The 17,688-nt window shown below is 42.6% G+C and overlaps 1 protein-coding gene across 3 annotated transcripts in view; it reads left to right on the forward strand.

Annotated features, from left to right (window-relative positions):
* Positions 1 to 17,688, forward strand: part of pde1a (phosphodiesterase 1A, calmodulin-dependent) — an 86,382-nt gene that overhangs the window by 41,338 nt on the left and 27,356 nt on the right. For all 3 annotated transcript variants that reach the window (XM_020462077.2, XM_031805862.1, XM_020462078.2), the window contains one exon: positions 15,753 to 15,866. In XM_020462077.2, the coding sequence (XP_020317666.1) occupies positions 15,753 to 15,866 (114 nt within the window). The remainder of the gene's footprint in view (positions 1 to 15,752; positions 15,867 to 17,688) is intronic.

A 17,688-nucleotide genomic window follows, 5' to 3' on the forward strand; every position in this document is an offset into this window, starting at 1 on the left:
GTTGTCCTTAAGCCATTTCGCCACAACTTTGGAAGTACGCTTGGGGTCATTGTCCATTTGGAAGACCCATTTAACTTCCTGACTGATGTCTTGAGATGTTGCTTCAATATATCCACATAATTTCCGTACCTCATGATGCCATCTATTTTGTGTAGTGCACCAGTCCCTCCTGCAGCAAAGCACCCCCACAACATGATTATGGCACCCCTGTGCTTCACGGTTGGGGTGGTGTTCTTCGGCTTGTAAGCCTCCCCCTTTTCCCTTCAAACATAACGATGGTCGTTATGGCCAAACAGTTCTATTTTTGTTTCATCAGACCAGAGGATATATCTCCAAGAAGTATGATCTTTGTGCCCATGTGCAGTTGCAAACCGTAGTCTGGCTTATTAAAGGAGCAGTGGCTCCTTCCTTGCTGAGCGGCCTTTAAGGTTATGTCGATATAGGACTCGTTTTACTGTGGATATAGATACTTTTGTACCTGTTTCCTCCAGCATCTTCACGAGGTCCTTTGCTGTTGTTCTGGGATTGATTTGCACTTTTCACACCAAAGTACATTCATCTCTAGGAGACTTCCTGAGCGGTATGACGGCTGCATGGTCCCATGGTGTTTATACTTGCATACTATTATTTGTACAGATGAACGTGGTACCTTCAGGCGTTTGTAAATTGCTCCCAAGGATGAACCAGACTTGTGGAGGTCTACAATTGTTTTTCTGAGGTCTTGGCTGATTTCTTTCGATGTCAAGCAAAGCGGCACTGAGTTTGAAGGTAGGCCTTGAAATACATCTACAGGTACACCTCCAATTGACTCAAATGATGTCAATTAGCCTATCAGAAGCTTCTTAAGCCATGACATAATTTTCTGGAATTTTCCAAGCTGTTTAAAGGCACAGTCAACTTAGTGTATGTAAACATCTGACCCATTGGAATTGTGATACAGTGAATTATAAGTGAAATAATCTGTCTGTAAACAATTGTTGGAAAAATGACTTGTGTCATGCACAAAGTCTGACTGCAACTGTACACTTTCGATGTTGTATCAATACACACAGTCACTACAAACATACAGCCTTCCTTCCTAACTCAGTTGCCAGGGAGGAAGGAAACCGCTCTGGGATTTCACCATGAAGTCAATGATGACTTTAAAACAGTTACAGAGTTTAATGGCTGTGATAGGAGAAATCTGAGGATAGATCAACAACATTGTAGTTACTCCAAAATACTAATCTAATTGGCAGAGTGCAAATAAGGAAGCCTATACAGTATACATGTATTCCAAAATATGCACCCTGTTTGCAACAAGGCACTAAAGTAATACTGCAAAAAATGTGTCAAAGCAATTCTTTTTTTTTCTCCCAAATGCAAAGTGTTATGTTTGGGGCAAATCCAACTCAATGCATTACTGAGTACCACTCTCCACATTTCCAAGGATAGTGGTGGCTGCATCAAGTCATGGGTATGCTTGAATTTTTCAAATGGAATTGAGCTAATCACACAAAATCCTAGAGGAAACCCTGATTATCTGCTTTCCACCAGACACTGGGAGATGAATTCCACAGGACAATAACATAAAACACAAGGCCAAATCTACACTGGAGTTGATTACTAAGAAGACAGTGAATGTTCCTGATTGGCCGAGTTACAGTTTTGACTTAAAATTTTGTCAAGACACAGATCTGGGGAAGTGTAGCAAAACATTTATGCAACATTGAAAGTCCCCACGAACACAGTGGCCTCCATCATTCTTAAATGGAAGAAGTTTGGAACCACCTCTGCCTAGGGGTTGCCCCCCGGCCAAACTGAGCAATCGGGGGAGAAGGGCCTTGGTCAGGGAAGTGACCAAGAACCCGATGGTCACTTTGACACAGCTCCTCTGTGGAGATGGGAGAACCTTCTTAAAGGACAACCATCTCTGCAGAACTCCACCGAGTTCCTTTATGGTAGAGTGGCCAGACAGAAGCCAACTTCAGTAAATTACTGTATGTCTGAAGTTAGCCAAAAGACACCTAAAGACTCAGACCATGACAAACAAGATTCTCTGGTCTGATGAAACCAAGATTGAACTATTTGGCCTGAATGCAAAGCATCACGTCTGGAGGAAGCCTGGCACCATCTCTACTGTGAAGCATAGTGGTGGCAGCATCATGCTGTGGGGATGTTTTTCTGCTGCAGGGACTGGGAGACTAGTCAGGATGGAGGGAAAGATGAACGGAGCAAAGTACAGAGAGATTCTTGATGAAAACCTGCTCAGGACCTCAGACTAGGGCGAAGGTTCACCTTCCAACAGAACAACAACCCTAAGCACACAACCAAGACAACACATGACTGGCTTTGGGACAAGTCTCTGAATGTCCTTGAGTGGCCCAGCCAGAGCCTGGACTTGAACCCGATCAAACATCTCTGAAGAGAGCTGAAAATAGCTGTGCAGTGATGCTCCCCATCCAACCTGACAGAACTTGAGAGGATCTGCAGAGAAGAATGGGAGAAACTCCCCAAATACAGGTCTGCCAAACTTGTAGAGTAATACCCAGGAAGACTTGAGGCTGTAATAGATGCCAAAGGTGCTTCAGCAAAGTACTGAGTAAAGGGTCTGAATACTTATGTAAATGTGATATATCTGTATATATTTTTCAATACATTTGCAATAAGTCAAGGAGTTTGAATACTTTCTGATGGCACTGTATGTTTACCCCCCCCCCCCCCCCCCCTCTGACAAACGTTGAATATTTCATTGAGACTGAGATCTTGTTGCTCTATGTGCTCTGCTCTCACAGTCAGTCCAGGCACATCAATATTTAGAAGCTACTTGACTTCATAATCTGCTGTTTGAAATATGTTTCAAAGCACTTGTTTCTCAGGGGTAGGAAGTGTTCTTATGTTGTTCAGAATGAATCTGCACTGAGTCTGACAGAATTTCCCAAGTCCATCTACTTTACGTCAGAAGGTTCAAAGCCCTTGACTTTTTCCACGTTTTGTTGTGTTACAGACATCATTTGAAATTGGTTAACTTGAGATTTTGTGTCACTGGCCTACACACAATACCACATAATGTTGAAGAGGAATTATGTTTTTATGAATTTTTACTAATTAATAAAACATTTAAAACTGAAATGTCTTGAATCAATAAGTATTCAACGCCTTTGTTATGGCAAGCTTAAATAAGTTCAGGAGTAAAACATTTATTGAAAATGGCTGTCTAGCAATCAACAACCAACTTGACAGAGCTTGAAGAACTTGAAAAATAATAAATTGCAAATATTGTACAATCCAGGTGTGCAAAGCTCTTAGAGACTTACCCAGAAAGAGTCACAGCTGTAATTGCTTCCAAAGGTGATTCTAACATGTATTGACTCAGGGGGTTGAGAACAGCTTCCTAATATTGAGTTGCACCCCTGTTTGCCCTCAGAACAGCCTCAATTCATCGGGGCATGGACTCTACTACAAGGTGTCGAAAGTGTTCCATAGGGATGCTGGCCCATGTTGACTCCAATTCTCTCCCACAGTTGTGTCAAGTTGGCTGAATGTCCTTTGGATGGTGGAAACTTTTGAGCGTGAAAAACCAAGCAGTGTTGTAGTTTTTGACACACTCAAACCGGTGCGCTTGGCACCTACTACCATAACCCATTCAAAGGCACTTCAATCTTCACTTCTCAATGGCACACATACACAATACATGTCTCAATGCTTAAAAATCTTTCTTTAGCCTGTTTCCTCCCCTTCTTCTAAACTGATTGAAGTGGATTTAACAAGTGACATCAATAAGGGATCATAGCTTTCACCTGGATTCACCTGGTCAGTTTATGTAATGGAAAGAGCAGGTGTTCCTATACACTCAGTGTGTATAGACAGTATGGACAGTTTATGAATATAAAAGTTGTGTACAGCAGTAGTTATATAGGATGAGCCATGACTAGAATACAGTATATATATATATATACACACACACACACACATACACAACAGCATTGACCCTTCACGATTGCATCCTGGTACTAAAGGGGTGTTGAGTTCAGAGCTACAGAGAACAGTACAGGAGACTAATCACCAAGGTATATTAGGTTGACCAAGATCATATTAAACTATTTTCTTTCTATTCAATAAATGATACCAAGGAAAAACAATAAACTATTTTTCTAGGCAGATCTTCTAATCACCCTTTCTAGCAACTGTAAAACAACATGAATAATTGTAAGTTTGTTACGAGTTCCTTCATTTAGCCAGGGACCGAGCAGAGACTGGTATAATTATTTTAGACAAAGAGCGAATAGTTTCCCCTCTATGGTTAGAAACGTTTAGGCTCCACTTTTCATGGTTTATTTCTGTACTAAAACTAGCATGCATGAAGCACATGTTGCTCGGCTATTATATAACAGAAAGCAGCTGACTGGTTGTCGTCAGGCCCTTTACATAACTAGGCAAGTCAGTTAAGAACAAATTCTTATTTACAATGATGGCCTACCCCAGCCAAACCGGACAACGCTGGGCCAATTGTGCGTCGCCCTATGGGACCAATCGCGGCTGGATGTGATACAGCCTGGGTTCAAACCAGGGACTGTAGTGACGCCTCTTGCTGAGATGCAGTGCTTTAGACCGCTGCGCCACTCAGGTTTGAAGCAAAGCACCAAAGTATATTGGGTATTTATTTTTATCAAGTAATAACTGCAACTTCTGACCTTGTACTTCTATTGCCAACTGTAATTTCTTCCGCTTCTCAGCAGTTTTCTGTATGATTTGTTAGGTGTAGCTCCTGGACTCTTGGAAAGCTGATCTGTATGATTTGTTTGGTGTAGCTCCTGGACTCTTGGAATGCTGATCTGTATGGTTTGTTTGGTGTAGCTCCTGGACTCTTGGAAAGCTGATCTGTATGATTTGTTTGGTGTAGCTCCTGGACTCTTGGAAAGCTGATCTGTATGATTTGTTTGGTGTAGCTCCTGGACTCTTGGAAAGCTGATCTGTATGATTTGTTTGGTGTAGCTCCTGGACTCTTGGAAAGCTGATCTGTATGATTTGTTTGGTGTAGCTCCTGGACTCTTGGAAAGCTGATCTGTATGATTTGTTTGGTGTAGCTCCTGGACTCTTGGAAAGCTGATCTGTATGATTTGTTTGGTGTAGCTCCTGGACTCTTGGAAAGCTGATCTGTATGATTTGTTTGGTGTAGCTCCTGGACTCTTGGAAAGCTGATCTGTATGATTTGTTTGGTGTAGCTCCTGGACTCTTGGAAAGCTGATCTGTATGATTTGTTTGGTGTAGCTCCTGGACTCTTGGAAAGCTGATCTGTATGGTTTGTTTGGTGTAGCTCCTGGACTCTTGGAAAGCTGATCTGTATGGTTTGTTTGGTGTAGCTTCTGGACTCTTGGAAAGCTGATCTGTATGGTTTGTTTGGTGTAGCTCCTGGACTCTTGGAAAGCTGATCTGTATGGTTTGTTTGGTGTAGCTCCTGGACTCTTGGAATGCTGATCTGTATGGTTTGTTTGGTGTAGCTCCTGGACTCTTGGAATACTGATCTGTATGGTTTGTTTGGTGTAGCTCCTGGACTCTTGGAAAGCTGATCTGTATGGTTTGTTTGGTGTAGCTCCTGGACTCTTGGAAAGCTGATCTGTATGGTTTGTTTTAGCTGCACTGCAGCATTGGGAATGATAAGAACTCTGGACACTCTTTCTTTCGTATTAATATTCCCCCTATTTAAAGTAGTGATTTATGCTGTGGCTGTTGCATTACATGCCAAATATTATCCACATAAATGTTCTTCCCTGTCTGCCTCAAAGTGATACAGACTGACCAATTAGGAGATGTGTGTGTGTGTGTGGTGTTATGATATAATTCACATCAGCCTTCAGGACTACAGATGGTTAAGATCAGAGAGACTGAGAGGCCTCTGACAATTCCCTTAGAAAGAGCATCATCTGTTTTTCATATGGCCGTATGTGTGTGTGTGTGTCAACTCTGAAACCATTGACCCCATGACCTGCTCTTCAACTTACAGTACAGCACTCAGAATAGTCATCTGCCTTGATGGGAGTATGGGGAACTGCTGGTTGTGTGTGGGTGTGATACTGTGGTGACATGGGACGTGTCAGGCTTCACAGTGTACTGTACAGTAGGTTATCCCTCTCTGATGGTACAGCACACTTCTCCTGTTAGTCTTTCACAGTCAAGTCCTCACATTAAGTCCTCACAGTCAATGTTTGTCTTAATATTTTTCACATCCCATTATATAAAGTCTATACAGTATGTTCATTTCCAGTAAAGTATTTAAAATCCACGTCTAATTCAAACATGAACATCAATAAACCCCCAAACTCGAGCGAGAGAGAGAGAGAGAGAGAGAGAGAGAGAGAGAGAGAGAGAGAGACTCAAAGTGGATTTCACAGGCGCGTAATGATCTCACTGACATCAGTAACCTCCCCAGTCAGCTGAGATTTCCTCCTGTAGCCCGTCTTGGTGATGCATCTTAGCCCTCCTATCACATGTAGAACACAACAGAACACAACAGGAGGATGATAACACAACTGTGATGGAGGGAGGGGAGAGAACTAGTGATGTTATGTTTGATACCAGAGGTCCGAGGTATGTGCTGAAATCGCTAAGCAGTTTACATCAATGCAGTGGGCCAATCGATGGCTGTATCACTTTATCAGAAGCACGTGATCAATGACGTCCGAATCTTTGTTTCGTCGAACAACCACCTGATTGGTTTGGTATTGGTTTGGTAGAAGACAAAAAGGCTACGCTGTGCACGTTCTATGGTGTGTTGGACGTCACCTTTAATCATTTGTCTGCTCTAAATTCTTTTGACCAGCATGTGCCACTAGTGTACACTATATCGATCAAAGCCTCAAGTAATGACATTATTTTTGACATAATTGGCTGGAAAGCCTCAATGCTTCAGGAAGCTTTCTTTCCCCATCACTAGGGAGAGCAGGATGGTAACAGAGGTGAGGGAGGAGGAGGGTATTTATTCTTCATTAACCTCCTGTCTCCTGACTGCATGCTCTCTGTTGCCTTGTGATCAGAGCCATGTTCTCTCTCTCAGACATCGCTATACATACTAATAAATGTAATAAATGTATTAATAAATCTAATAAATGTTTTTTATATAGTGCCAAATAAGGGTTCTTTAGCTATTGAAGGGCTCTAAGTGTTATTGGAGTCAGTATTGTTCCACATAGAAGCATCACGCTTCCCAAAGATACCTTGAGGGACAATGTAGTGCATTGTCTTCCGACAGATGGCATCATTCTAACCCAATGCCTTACACTTGGCATAGAGTCTGTCCTTGCAATATCATGATGCTTCATCAATGTGCAGTCGAGGTCTAGCTGTTAATAAATGGACTGTTTTCTCTCCCAGCACCCCGTCTCTTCATAGAGAACATGTGCTTACAGCACATCACTGTATGGTTTATCATGTAGCACCCAGGAGACTCATGTAATTATCCTCCTCTCAGCGCGTCTGTAGCTTCATTTCTCTTGTTTATCACACCATACTCACTTCAAGAGTGAGAGCGGTGCTTGTTTTCCCCTCAGTTGAATATAGCATTCTGGACTAATTTGTCACACCATTCCCAGGACGACTGAACTAAGACATCACCATCCACCAGAGAAGGTGGAACCAGGGCTGGTGGAAGTACAGAACCATTGTTGGCCCTGTGAGAAGCTGAAATCTCTGCAGACTAGTAGGGTGAGATGTCCAACAGAGATACTGTTCAGAGTGAAGGATTGTGTGTGTGTGTGTGTGTGTGTGTGTGTGTGTGTGTGTGTGTGTGTGTGTGTGTGTGTGTGTGTGTGTGTGTGTGTGTGTGTGTCTAAACTAGGATTACAAAAAGACCCAAGAGATCCATTTAGGGACCACGCTAGAGAACTTTAAGTGGGAACCCAAGATGCCAGTTGGGTGATATGATCTGCAGTGAAGTTATGAAGTCTGTGGCGAGCCAGAGAAAAATACCTGTTGGTTTAGTTAGAACTCCCACAACACCACAGTGATGTCTGTCTGTCTGCCTGTCTGTCCATACAGAAACCTACAGGCCAGTCAAACACACAACATGGTCTCTTTCGAATATTTCAAAATGGTGGAATTTAACAACTTTAGTTATACAGTATGTCACATAAGTTGACATTACTTATACAGTATATCACTATTATGACATACTACTTAGCTTATACAGTGCATTCGGATGGTATTCAGACCCCTTGACCTTTTCCACATTTGTTACGTTACAGCCTTATTCTAATATGGATTAAATAAACAAATGTCTTCATCAATCTACACACAATGCCCCATAATGACGAAGCGAAAAGAGGTTTTTATACATTTTTGCAAATTTTTGCTCCGAGGCAGGATTGTGTCGAGGCACAGATCTGGGGAAGGGTACCAAAAAATTTCTGCAGAATTTGTATTTGTATTTATTATGGATCACCATTAGCTGCCAAAGCAGTAGCTACTCTTCCTGGGGTCCAGAAAAATGAAGGCAGTTTATACATTGAAGGTCCCCAAGAACACAGTGGCTTCCATCATTCTTAAATGGAAGAAGTTTAGAACCACTAAGACTCTTCCTAGAGCTGGCCACCCGGCCAAACTGAGCAATCGGGGGAGAAGGGCATTGGTCAGGGAGGTGACCAAGATTGAACTCTTTGGTCTGAATGCCAAGTATTCACGCCTGGAGGAAACCTGGCACTATCCTTACGGTGAAGTATGGTGGTGGTAGCATCATGCTGTGAGGATGATTTTCAGTGGCAGGGACTGGGAAAGATGAACAGAGCAAAGTACAGAGAGATCCTTGATGATAACCTGCTTCAGAGCGCTCAGGACCTCAGACTGGGGGAGAAGGTTCGCCTTCGAGCAGGACAACGACCCTAAGCACACAGCCAAGACAACACAGGAGGGGCTTCGGGACAAGTGTCTGAATGTCCTTGAGTGGCCCTGCCAGAGCTTGGACTTGAAACCGGTCAAACATCTCTGGAGAGAGCTGAAAATAGCTGTACAGCGATGCTCCCCATCCACCCCGATAGAGCTTGAGAGGATCTGCTGAGAAGAATGAGAGAAACTCCCCAAATACAGGTGTGACAAACTTGTAGAGTAATACCCAGGAAGACTTGAGGCTGTAATCGATGCCAAAGGTGCTTCAGCAAAGTACTGAGTAAAGGGTATGAATACTTATGTAAATATGATATTTCCGTTTCTTTTTAAATACATTTGTAATAATTTCTAAAAACCAGTTTTTTCTTTGTCATTATGGGGTATTGTGTGTCAATATATGAGGGGGGGGAAAACTATTTGATCAATTTTAGAACAAGGCTGTAACATAACAAAATGTGCAAAAAGTCAACGGGTCGGAATACTTTGCGACCGCACTGTATGTCACATAGCATTAGGGTGAAAGACAGGTTAATGGTACGGGTTGTGGTTAGGGTCTGCAACATACACTGGCTTTAAATTGCTTTTGTCGGCTTGGTTTAACCCCAGGTCCTGTGAACATGTTTGAGTTGAACAGACCCAGTGTCAGTGGAGGCCTGCAGGGCTTTAGAAAGCAGAGAGCAGGCCAGGCTTAGACCAGTGATAACATAACGCAACGAGGGCCTGTTCTCACCAAGTGTGTTTATAGGCTAGAGAATGGATGGTTTTTAAGAGCTTGAGCATCTGAACTGGAAAGCCACCAAGAGTACTGGAACCACTCACCTCTCAGAATGAGAGGACCTTGAATGGTCTGATGACTCACAAGCTTGTTTCCCTGACAAAGTTGTTTTCACAGAGAGAAAAAGTCCATTTTCCACAATCAGCAAAAACATTCAAAAGTTGAATGTATTTTGTTTCGATTCCTTTTTTAAATGTTTTATCAACATTAAATTACACATGGAGCCATTTTCTGTCTTGGTAATGGCCTGTATCATACAGTGATGTTATTGTTATTGCCATCAACAGATCCCTTCCATGTTGATTACAATCTGAAAGCATGGGAAGTAGTTTATTGAGAAGACATTAAAGACAACAACCCAAACACAGTGGGCCCTGGTCAAAAATAGTGCACTAACTAGGGAATAGGGTGCCAATCTGGGACACAGACAGGATTTCTTGGCAACATTAAAAGTATTCTTGTTTGGCCTCTGTATGCGTGGGGCACCACCATGGTACAGATCTGTATATTTGTCTAGATAAATGATGCACAAAACCCTTGTAGTTCACAGTCAGACAACATGCTCTCAATAGCCTGGCCCCTTTTTCTTTTTTCATACTTGAACGGGAATCTTTTATTTCCAGAGAGGTAATCACCCTCTGCTGTTTCTAGGAAACGGGTCGTTATCGGGTCGCAAATTAGTCCTTTGGGTGCCATCTTTAGAAGTGAGGAATGTTGGATCAGTCTGTCTGAGGGGTTGGCAGAGCAGGCAGCAGGGCAGCAGAGCATACTGCTTCAGCCCCAGCCCAGTCACCGTACCCTCTGGGGCCCCAGCCCTGTCACCGTACCCTCCAGGGCCCCAGCCCTGTCACCGTACCCTCTGGGGCCTCAGCCCTGTCACCGTGCCCTCTGGGGCCCCAGCCCTGTCACCTTACCCTCTGGGGCCCCAGCCCTGTCACCGGCCCCAGCCCTGTCCTCTGGTGCCCTAGTGACGGCAGCAGCCCCCTCCAAGGAGAAGGCCACAGTTAACTCTTGGGAAAATACTCTCTCGTAAACCCCTTTTGAATGTCACCATCACTCCCAGCACCTGTAGAGTGTAGATTCTATACTATGTAAAGGCTGGCCAGTCCAGGTTGTTTTGAATGAGGCTGGAGGTAGTGTGTCTCTGAGGAGGGAGTCCCAAAGCAGATATCTCCAGTCAGGTCAGTCCTGGTAGTTTTGAGTCTTTCCCCCAAGTGTCCTGCCACCTGGAGCATTAAGGCTGAAGGTAGTGTGTCCCTGAGGAAGGAGTCCCAGAACAGGGATCTCTGGGGCTAGGTCTGACACGTCCAGTCGGATGCAGCTCAAATCAGACCCTTTGGGTTGTGAAGGCGGTAGAGTTCCACATAATACCTATTTTAACTGACCCTGGCTCAATTGAACTTGGTTCATTTTCAATCTTTAAAAACCCTACACAGGTCCCCAAGGGTGCTCTTAAGTACTGTTGTCTATGTGGTGCTATTACAAATATACTCAAAATATGGTACTGCTTTTACTATAACCCTCTGATGAATATAATGGTTATTGTATTGTCACAGTAACATGATAATGTGTCTCATTATATTGAGCTCTGAGTTTAAGTCTTGGACAGCAAAGATAAGGCTATGTTTGCATCCCAAATGACACCCTATTCCCTATATAGTGCACTACTTTTTACCAGGGCCCAGAGGACTGTGGTCAAATGTAGTGCACTATGTAGGGAATATGGTGTCGTATGGAACGGAACCTACTGCGTCATCTGAGAGACTTCCAAATGTCCTAAGCCCTCCCTTCCAAATGTCAAACATAGATTCCCAGAGCTCATGTGAACTCAGATATGCAACTCAGTTGTTGAGAAATATGTGACTTATACAACTAAACTTGCTGTAAAATGTATTTGACCTGTCTTTAGTCCCTTTACAGTTGTACAGTCCATGGTTTTCTTCTCAGAAAAAATCTCAATACTGAACACCTATGTGGGTGTTTCAGCTATTGATATACTGCCACTTTCGTCCAAATCTTCTGTCAATATGCCAACATATAGGCTACCAAAACATACTAAAGTGACAGGAAAGAGAGAATCATTTTAGTTCACTACTTCCTAAGGCAAGGTTGTGTTATTGTGGATAGATCCACCAATCAGGGCCTCTATTTATATGTATCTGCTGTGTGATTGGTCTGGTCCAGTGTGTGTGAGATGGAAGCCATCAGGCCAGTGCCATGGAGAGTGACAGAGGAAAAGGTCATATGATTGATAAAGCTACGGATGGAAACACTGTGGGTGGGAACAGCCCTGTTGTTATGCCCCAACCCATTACCCATGAACTATTTCCGCGGTTTCAAACTATGGTCTAAACGTGGTGTTTGTGACCTATTCACAAAGACTTTCAGAGTAGGTGTGTAGAAATAGCAGCAGTTTGGCCTTTAAATCATAATAAGGAAGACTACATGGACAGGAGGGACCTGCCCTAGATCAGTACTCCTACTCTGAGACACTTTTTGAGTACAAAAAGGTCTGTGGGAGCCTGCTGCTGCTGAGTGTCTGTGTGATAAGTGAGATGGGGATGCGGTAGTTTTGAGGGGCTGTTGCCAACTCTCACCTTGGCTGCATATCACTTTTATCCTAAGTGCACCAGATACTCTATATCAGTCTAAATGTCACGATACACTCTTCTAAAAAAGGGTTCCAAAAGGGTTCTTTATGGAGGAATAGGGTTTTACCATGAACTGTTTTGATCTGAAGAACCCTTTTTGGAAGACAAGGGTATTTTTTGTTTGGCAAAAGGTTCTACCTAGAACCTTTAACATCTTAAGAACTGTTTTGGGGTTCTTTAAAGAACCATATATCATATTCCCAGCATGCTCTATTGCAGGATGATTTTTAGAATTGTTTGTTTTAATATCTGTGTTTTTGCATTGATTGGTTAATAAATGTTATGCTTTTTCTAAACTATACAATCTGTTAGTAGTTGGACTTATTGCACTCGTTACTGAGATGGTTGTTCCAGTTTAGATTTTTATTTATTTATTTTACCTTTATTTAACTAGGCAAGTCAGTTAAGAACAAATTCTTATTTTCAATGACGGCCTAGGATCATTGGGTTAACTGCCTGTTCAGGGGCAGAACGACAGATTTGTACCTTGTCAGCTCGGGGATTTGAACTGATTGATGACTGAGGTCGTCTCAGTATTCATTCTTCCCTACCCTGGCAGTCATTCTGAATGCAGGTTACGGTGATAAATAAATACAATTGTTGGATATCGTAACTCTGTCTGGATTCCAATAGGAATTAAATATCGCATTGCAAGCTAGTATAATGTGACTTGCAGGCCCTACATAGAGGGTTCTGCAAAGGGTTCTATCTATCAACAAAAAGGGTTCCCCTATGGTGACAAACCGAGGAACCCTACATGGTTTTACTTAGCACCTGTTTTATCCTAAGAGTGTAAATGTAATAACACAGGCAGTCGACAATGTGGAAGAGATACAGTTGAAGTCGGAAGTTTACATACACCTTAGCCAAATACATTTAAACTCTGTTTTTCACCATTCCTGACGTTTAATCCTCGTAAAAATTCCCTGTCTTAGGTCAGTTAGGATCACCACTTTATTTTAAGAATGTGAAATGTCAGAATAATTGTATAGAGAATGATTTATTTCAGCTTTTATTTCTTTCATCACATTCCCAGTGGGTCAGAAGTTTACATACACTCAATTAGTCAAACGTTTCAGGTAGCCTTCCACAAGCTTCCCACAATAAGTTGGGTGAATTTTGTCCCATTCTTCCTGACAGAGCTTGTGTAACTGAGTCAGGTTTGTAGGCCTCCTTGCTCGCACATGCTTTTTCAGGTCTGCCCACAAATGTTCGATAGGATTAAGGTCAGGGCTTTGTGATGGCCACTCCAATACCTTGACTTTGTTGTCCTTAAGCCATTTTGCCACAACTTTGGAAGTATGCTTGGGGTCATTGTCCATTTGGAAGACCCATTTGTGACCAAGCTTTAACTTTAACTGATGTCCTGAGATGTTGCTTCAATCTTTACACATAATTTTGATACCATCTATTTTGTTAAGTGCACCAGTCCCTCCTGCAGCAAAGCACCCCCACAACAGGATGGTGCCACACCTGTGCTTCACGGTTGGGATGGTGTTCTTCGACTTGCAAGCATCCCCCTTTTTCCTCCAAACACAACAATGGTTATTATGGCCAAGCAGTTCTATTTTTGTTTCATCAGACCAAAGGACATTTCTCCAAAAGGTACGATCTTTGTCCCAATGTGCAGTTGCAAACCATAGTCTGGCTTTTTATGGTGGTTTTGGAGCAGTAGCTTCTTCCTTGCTGAGCGGCCTTTCAGTTTATGTTAATATAGGACTCGTTTTACTGTGCATATAGATACTTTTGTACCTGTTTCCTCCAGCATCTTCACAAGGTCCTTTGCTGTTGTTCTGGAATTCCCTTGCACTCTTCGCACCAATGTACGTTCATCTCTAGGAGACAGAACGCGTCTCCTTCCTGAGCAGTATGACTACTGCATGGTCCCATGGTGTTTATACTTGCATACTATTGTTTGTACAGATGAACGTGGTACCTTCAGGCATTTGGAAATTGCTCCCAAGGATGAACCAGACTTGTGGAGGTCTCCAATTTTTGGGCTGATTTCTTTTGATTTTCCCATGATGTCAAGCAAAGAGGCACTGAGTTTGAAGGTAGGCCTTGAAATACATCCACAGGTACACCTCCAATTGACTCAAATTATGTCAATTAGCCTATCAGAAGCTTCTAAAGCCATGACATCATTTTCTGGAATTTTCCAATCTGTTTAAAGGCACAGTCAACTTAGTGTATGTAAAATTCTAACAGCTTGTGTTTTAGGATGATGTGTTATTATAAACCACGTCTATTGCTTTGTAATGCTCCTTTATTATTCACATAATAACAGAGTCCTTCAAACACACTTGAAGGAGTTGATTTGATCTCAGATTTAAAACAGATAGGGTATGGTGATGCTCCTCTTATGGGATCTTTGAAGGTGTCCCAAATGGCAACCTATTCCCTATATAGTGCACCCTATATAGAACCCTACAGGCCCTCTGGTCAAAAGTAGTGCACTACATGGTGAATAGTGTGCCATTTGGGACGCATCCTAATTCATTTTTCTGAGGGTTGGTTTGTTGGTTGGTTGGGGGTCTGGAGTTTGGAGACTGTGTGTGCCTGCTGAGGCGAGGCATGGATCTGTGTCAATCCCCTGTTGTAACGAGGCACTAGTCCCGTGGTAAATATTTAAAGTTGTATGCTAGCAGAACCAAAGGCTTCACAGACGCCACTCACTTTCCGGGCTTTGTTGATCAGACAGTCGGCGGAGTTCAATGGTGCTCATTCTTTGGATGGTTTCACACACACACACTGGGAGAGACATACACACACACACCAGCCCAGATCCTTTCTGCTGCGGCAGGACCAGTGATCCTGACAGTTCTCCTACTTACAGTAAAGACACGTTCCCTCTCTGCCTTCTGTGCCTTTGCAGTTCATGAATAAAAAAACAGAGTTTAGTTTAGTCCTTGAAATACTGCAGGATAATGAGAACTGCTTCCCTTGTAGACCTTTAATGACAGTTTCAAGGACATTGGCTTTGTGTGTTTTCTCAAAAAGTTCAGTGTTCACACTGAAAGCTTTAGTTGTTGGCATTGTAAAGTTAGTCAATGTGATTCTGTTTTGTAGGACTTAAGATCCGACTGAACCATCTAAAATAGAACGATTTGATTGGATTATGTGGTAGAGTATTCATTATTATCAAATGTCTATCATGGCTGACCTGTTTTACTACTGCTGCTATCTGCACAACATAACAGATGAATAACTGTAATATTTACACTGTCTCAAATTGTCAAACCATTGGTCTTTGACCTAACCCAGTGACATATAGGCTAGTATTAAAGCTGACTGTCAGTTGATATAGAATCCAATGTAGCCCTATAGAATAAGTAACTCTTTGACACATAATGTAATGGCACAGTTGAGTCATATTGACGTACTGTTCTCCATACTGTCAGTATTATCCAGTGTTCATCAGCTCATACTGTATGTGAAGATGAAATATAGATCCACCTTGCTCTTTACAGATTGAGATGCCTGGTGAAGCAGCTGGACAAGGGAGAAGTGAACGTGGTGGACCTGAGGAAGAATATAGAGTATGCAGCCTCTGTTCTAGAGGCAGTCTATATTGATGAAACCAGGTGAGTGCATTTCAAAGAAATCCCATTCCATGCATGACTACAGTAAGTATATTGCACTTTCTGCACGGCTGAAGGTACAGGAAAGAACGGCACAAATACAACTCACAGACAATACAAGTCATATATATATAAAACATATTCTGATGATAAAATCCCTTGACAGAATCGAGTGCAGTACTACCAGTGTGGTACTATTCTGTTTTAGTGCCTTAGCTCTGACAGTTTGGAAAGTGAGGTTTCCAGTACAAACAGTGTCTATGTGTATGCTTATCAACGCCCTTCAGTTCTCCCTATGTGTCTCAGTTCTCTTTCTGTGTCTCAGTTCTCTCTGTGTCTGGCCTGTTATTCTACTGATTAAGGTTATCCCTCCAGCCATCAATGACTGGTGTGTGTGTGTGTGTGTGTGTGTGTGTGTGTGTGTGTGTGTGTGTGTGTGTGTGTGTGTGTGTGTGTGTGTGTGTGTGTGTGCGTTCACATGCGTGTACATGTGCGTGTGTATGCTTATATGTGTGTTGAAGCCAGAGACAGGGAGAAAACGTCAGGGGGGAACGTCTGTCTTCAAATGGGGTGACAGATAAACTGAAAGGAGGCTGATCCACTCCCTGCTTTACTTCTTCAACTCCATGGGGGAGGCTTTCCATCTCTCCATGGAGGAGACTATTAAACTAGATTCTGACTGAGCCCCACACCCCCCTCAGTCTGGGCTGTTGTGGCTGTAGTTGTTTATGCAGACTGCAGTGTGTCAGCTCAGCTGTGCTCTCCAACGATAAGCAGGTGTTTACATAGCCTGTAGACTGATCACATGCAGGCATGTTGACAGAGCTCATGTTCAACATCTCTCTCTCTCTCTCTCTCTCTCTCTCTCTCTCTCTCTCTCTCTCTCTCTCTCTCTCTCTCTCTCCTCTCTCTCTTCTCTCTCTCTCTCTCTCTCTCTCTCTCTCTCTCTCTCTCTCTCTCTCTCTCTCTCTCTCTCTCTCTCTCTCTCTTCTCTCTCTCTCTCTCTCTCTCTCTCTCTCTCTCTCTCCTCTCTCTCTTCTCTCTCTCTCTCTCTCTCTCTCTCTCTCTCTCTCTCTCTCTCTCTCTCTCTCTCTCTCTCTCTCTCTCTCTCTCTCTCTCTCTCTCCCTCTCCCTCCCCCCCCAATTATATCTCCCTCCCTTTAGTATTGGCTCTTCATTAACAAGGCTTTGGTCCTCAGTGCTAGAACTCTCTTCAATCACCACAACACAAGGCATGTTTGCCAGGAAGCACTGCTACATTTCCAGAAGTTTGATCCAAACAAAATAATGAAGTCGTTCTTTGTGTGCATCCCAGATGGCACCATACTTACTATGTCGTTTATTCATGTTTTTTACAGTCGTTCAGTTTGACAATTTCAGAATAATTACTTGCAGAAGGAAGTCCTGACCTGCACCCGTATCACCATTCTACACACCTAATTTCCTTACGTTAGCATCTAATCTAATGTTGACACTATAATTACATCATGAAAATATCTGCTTCTCTTCTCCTTCATTGGCCACATTTTCATGAAGACTAAAGATCTGTTTTCCAGTTAGTAAATCACCAAGGCTATTTTCCTCAGTTAAATAAGATGACTCACTGTGAGACAGGAAGAAGGGAAACAAAACAAACTGCAATGAAGTCGTTCTTTGTGTGCATCCCAAATGGCACCATATATACTATGTAGTGCATTAGTTGGTCAGTATCCATAGACTTTGATTGAATCATATTTGTGTAGTAATTTTGTTTTCCATCATAATAAATCATTATTTATTTTCACGGTCGCTCAGTATTACAATTTCAGAATAATTACTTGCAGAA

Source organism: Oncorhynchus kisutch, linkage group LG26, assembly GCF_002021735.2.
Source record: "Oncorhynchus kisutch isolate 150728-3 linkage group LG26, Okis_V2, whole genome shotgun sequence".
Lineage (NCBI taxonomy): Eukaryota > Metazoa > Chordata > Actinopteri > Salmoniformes > Salmonidae > Oncorhynchus > Oncorhynchus kisutch.